The sequence below is a fragment of the Octodon degus genome, unplaced genomic scaffold, assembly GCF_000260255.1.
Source record: "Octodon degus isolate 3935 unplaced genomic scaffold, OctDeg1.0 scaffold00057, whole genome shotgun sequence".
Lineage (NCBI taxonomy): Eukaryota > Metazoa > Chordata > Mammalia > Rodentia > Octodontidae > Octodon > Octodon degus.
In genome coordinates this window covers 2,192,809-2,197,836 of record NW_004524633.1, presented here as the reverse complement: position 1 = coordinate 2,197,836, position 5,028 = coordinate 2,192,809, and the positions used below count along the sequence as shown (strand labels likewise).

Below are 5,028 nucleotides of genomic sequence, written 5' to 3'. Positions count from 1 at the left end.
GGTGGGCTGAGCTGGCCACACGCACAATAAATAAATAAATAAACAGCGGAATATATTTTTTAAAAAAAGAGAGAATAAAAGAGATAAGCAAATGGAAAAGCTTCAGTATGAAAAGAGAATTCTTCAAATTTGCTATCAAATTAATTTCACTAAGGGCCAGCCCGATAGCTCAGCGGATTAAAGTGCCTGCTTAGGCAGACACAGGAGCCAGGGGTTCAATCCCTGGTGTGCAATGCTGGCCCTGCCCCGGAGGCAAGCTGCGATGGCAGTTGAGACTGGGCGTGGTGGTGCACACCTGGAATCCCAGCACTTGGGAGGCTGAAAACAGGAGAATCACTAGAGTCCAGTCTATGTAGTGAGACCCTGTTGACCCTGTACTAAATACAGCAACGGGAAAAAGAAAAAAACCTAATAAAATAATTCTAGCATAGACTTCTGTGCCAAAAGTAAAAGCACTTTTTCTAATTCATTTATTTATTTATTTATTTGTTTATTTATTTATTTATTTATTTTGCGGAACCAGGGATTGAACTCAGGCCCTTGTGCTTGCCAAGGAAGCGCTTATTCCACTGAGCCATCTCCATGGCCCCCTAAGCACTTTTTCTAATGCTTACAATAATAGTAAAATAAATGAACTGTCGTGCATAAAGTGACCTCACTGTCGTTCATGCTCGTATGTCATTTGTTGCTAATTCTCTGCATGTAGGACGCTTTGGTATGTCGCTGTCATAGCTTTGTTCTCCCTCACGCTCCCACAGAGTTCCGGGTTCTCCACGAATGCACAGGACCAGAAGATCGCAAACATGTTTGAGCTGTCCGTGCCTTTCCGCCAGCAGCACTACTTGGCTGGTCTCGTGTTGACAGAGCTGGCTGTCATTTTAGATCCTGATGCTGATGGGTAAGGGAACCAGTTTTTACTTGTAGTTTTATTTTGGACAAAGGAACAGAAGTTTTATACTTATACTTCTTAAAAATCAAAAGAAACCAGGCATGGTGGCGCATGCCTGTAATCCCAGCACTTGAGAGGCTGAGTAGGGAGTATTGCGAGTCCAAGACCTCCCCGGGCTACCTAGGGGGCTTGAGGCCAGCCTGAACTGTACGGACTGTACGACCCTGTCTCGAAAAAGCCCCCACAGATATATCGCAAAAGGATACTCTTGACCCCCTTTTTCTACTGCTCTGTTCACAAAGTTCCTTATATACTTTACTTGTATATTACATTAATTTTGAGAGACTTTTTCATATTTTGATATCTCAATTTGAATTTTTCTTAAAACTGGTGGTATATCATGGTTTAGCATTTTCTTAATACAATGTAAAATAAATTATGCATATTAGTAGGTAGGCTCAGAGTTACAGAACTTCACTAGATGCTTTTTAGTTAAGAAAAATAAATTAGTTTTCTGTTTTATTCATTGTGAGTGAAATTAATCATTGCTAGCTTACTGATAATAGCATTTTATTTCAAATTGAGCTATAAACAAATATCCTTAGGTTTTGAAAGCTTGTAGTATTATGTACTTTTAGAAGGTCTTTAGAAATCCCACATGGTAAGACAAGAATGGAGATTGTCTTAACGATTTGCATTTATAGAAATAGATCTATAAGGGCTGGCCAAATAGCTCAGTGGATTGAAGCTCCTGCAAGCAGGCACAGGGCCCAGGGGATGGGGATTGGGGGGGTGTTAGATCCCCAGGCCTGCTGTGCCATTGCCACCCCCAGGGCGTGCTGAGATAGAGATTGAGACTGGGCATGGTGGCGCACACCTGTAATCTCAGCTCTTGGGAGGCTGTAAACAGGTGGATCACTACTAGTCCAATCTAGTAGTGAGACACTGAACACCCTGTAGACCCTTCCCTAAAAATACAAAAAAAAAAGAAATAGATCGATAGTGTTGGGGTCTCTCATCCCTTATAGGTGATGACTATCTCGATAGTCTCTTTAGGAAGTCTGTGTAGTGAGCTGGCCAGGTGACAGTTGCCTATAGTCTCAGTGACTTGGGAGACTGTGGTAGGAGGATTGTAAAGTCAAGGGCACTTGGGGCAAGAGCCTGTCTTTTATTAAAAAAAAAAAAAAATCTGTGTGACCATAATTTATTTAGGTAAAACTTAAGTTTATAATGCAGTTTAACCTCACATAAAAGCCCAGGGAAACAAAAAGAGATGCCCTTGTGTGTGTTTTGCAGGGGTTCTCTGATTTATTTGAGGAATAAAAGAGATTTATAAGTTTTTAGTAATGTGTCAGGGATGTAAATTTGAAAAGGCCAAGTCTTCCGTAAATGAAAGACTGCATTTTTTTAAAGAATGACAACCTCTTGTGTTTGGAATGTGTTTTAAAGTGATTTTCACCCTGCATTCTGCAGAACTGTCAGCATCTGAGGGGTGTTAGTGAGTATCCATAGGGGTTAGTTTAGGGTGCTTGCGGACCAGTGCAGGGAGTACAAATCTAAGCGATGAAACTCGTGGCCTCCCACCCCTTTAGCGATTGACAGAGTGAGTACGAGGCATGAAAAAATGTAGCTTCCATTGTTGGGGAAAAGGTCATTCTGCAGCCAACTTGTCTAAACACACTTGCTTTATTTAACAAGTGATCTAGCTCTGTCATTTGAATCTATATTCTCATATTTTTAGGAAATATATTAAGGTATTTTTGGTGATAATAAAAAACCAAAATTCTTCAAACTGGCTCTATTAAAGGGAAAAATGTATTATTTCATATTCCAAAGAAAAGAGTTTTAGCATAGCAACAATCATTAGTTCCAGAGATAGCATCATGATTCGGGTTTTATATATGTCTGAACCTTGCTGGGAGCATCTGTTCTGTCTGTCATGCCTGCATGGTAGTCCCCTTGGCTGGTTGAAATGACACATGCCAAGGGCCAGCCAGACAGCTCAGCAGATTAAAGTGCCTGCTTAGGCAGACTCGGGGACATTCGATCCCTAGCCTCCTGTGCGGCCCCACCCCTGGTGCGCACTGAGACAGCAAATGAGACTGGGTGTGGTGGGGCACACCTGTGATCCCAGGGCTTGGGAGGCTGGAAACAGGAGGATCACTGCGAGTCCTATAGTGAGACCCTGTACTAAATACATTAAAAAAAAAGTTTAGCTATAGGTTTTCTGACGTTATTTAGTATTCAGATGCGTACAGAGTTAATGTCAAAATTTTCAGTGTTACTTCTAAGTATATTTGTATAGTATTTCATTTTTTAAAGTTCTTTATGTACTTTTATTTTTTAATCATTTATTTAAAATGAGAAGTTTTTCTACAGCAGTATGCAAATAAATAGCAAAGTTAAGAAATTGCACAAAGTTGGTTAAATACCATGACTTACTGTTACTGTTTGCTTTAAAGGTGTACTAATCTCGATGACCTTCCTGCTTCTCTTCATCTCTTCTTTTTAAATAGACTGTTTGGATTGCATAAGAAAGTCATCAACATGGTGCACAATTTACTGTCTAGTCACGACTCTGACCCGCGGTACTCTGACCCTCAGATCAAAGCTCGAGTGGCCATGCTGTATCTACCTCTGATCGGCATCATCATGGAAACTGTACCTCAGCTCTATGATTTTACAGGTACTTGTGGAATAGAGGCAGGTTATCAGTCTGTTGTCTAAAACTGTCACAGTCGGGGGCTGGGGAGATGGCTCAGTAGGATAAGCGCTTGACTGGCAAGCGCAAGGATCTGAGTTCAACCCCTGGTTCCACCAAAAAATAAAATAAAATAAATAAAACTGTCAGAGTGGCTCAAGGAACTAATAGCCCAGTGTGGGTGAATATAATCTTTGCAGGATTCTGACTTCTAACACAGCTTTCCTTACTGAAGGAAGAAATGTTACATCTGTATCAAGTTAAAGTTCTCTATAAATTACAGATTTTTACTTTAGAAATGAATTAATGTTTGAAACATTTAAAAGAAGTAAATCTTTAAAAAAAAAAAAACCAAAAGGGGGCTGGTGAGATGGCTCAGTGGTCTAAAGCACCTACTTAGAACAAGCTTAGCAAGGCACAGGGACCACGGTTCAATCCCCCAGCACCACATGCCAGCCAGCCCCGCCCCCTGGTGGGCTGAGTTGGCCACACACACACACAAATAAATAAATAAAATTAAAAAATAAATAAATAAATAAAATTAAAAAATAAATAAATAAATAAAAATAAAGAAGTAAATCTAAGCTCACTTCAGCTGCACCTATACTAGAAAAAGAAGTAAATCTAATGGTGTTTCACTTGGGCCTTAAAAAAGTGTGTTTAAGTTGTGCAGGTCCATTTGTAGACCTTTTTTTTCTTTTCTAAAACACACCCCATAACCTAGAATGTCAAAGATACATAAAGTAAAGTCAAGTATCTTATGAATATATGAAATTTGTATGGATAATTTTCTATTTTATCATTTACTTTCATAAAATAGGCAGAAATCTATATAAATCTATATGATAAAGGCATGGTGGTGCACACCTTTAATCCCAGCACTTGGGAGGCTGAGACAGGAGGATCTCTGGGAGTTTCATGCCAGTTTGAGCTACAAAGTGAATTCAAGGCCAGCTGGAACTGCATATTCAGCCTTTGTTTCGAAAAGATTAAAAAAGGCTGCAGAGGGCCGGGGAGATAGCTCAGTGGAATAAGCACTTCCCTGGCAAGCACAAGGGCCTGAGTTCAATCCCCGGTTCTGCAAAAAAAAAAAAAAAAGGCTGCAGAGATAGCTGGCAGTATAAGCACCTGCCTGGCAAGTGCAAAGACCCGAGTCCGATACCCAGTACCACATGCTGTGCCAGCCCTGGAACCAGGCGTGGTGGTGCACGCCTATAATCCTTGTGCTGGAAAGGCTGAGACAAGAAGGATCACTCTGAGTCAAGCTATGTAGTGAGACACTATCAAGTAAATTAAGAAATAAAAAATTTTTAAAAAGAAAAATTAACACATATTAAAGTTTATGTTGGGGCTGGAGAGATGGCTCAGTGGTCTAAAGCACCTACTTAGAACAAGCTTAGCAAAGCATCAGGGACCGCGGTTCAATCCCCCAGCACCA

General features: G+C 40.4%; 1 protein-coding gene across 7 annotated transcripts in view; it reads left to right on the top strand.

Moving 5' to 3' along the window:
- The window catches only part of Dock7 (dedicator of cytokinesis 7), a 246,024-nt gene that overhangs the window by 150,432 nt on the left and 90,564 nt on the right, over nucleotides 1-5,028 (top strand). For all 7 annotated transcript variants that reach the window (XM_023718310.1, XM_023718311.1, XM_023718308.1 and 4 more), the window contains 2 exons: nucleotides 759-898; nucleotides 3,406-3,575. In XM_023718310.1, the coding sequence (XP_023574078.1) occupies nucleotides 759-898; nucleotides 3,406-3,575 (310 nt within the window). The remainder of the gene's footprint in view (nucleotides 1-758; nucleotides 899-3,405; nucleotides 3,576-5,028) is intronic.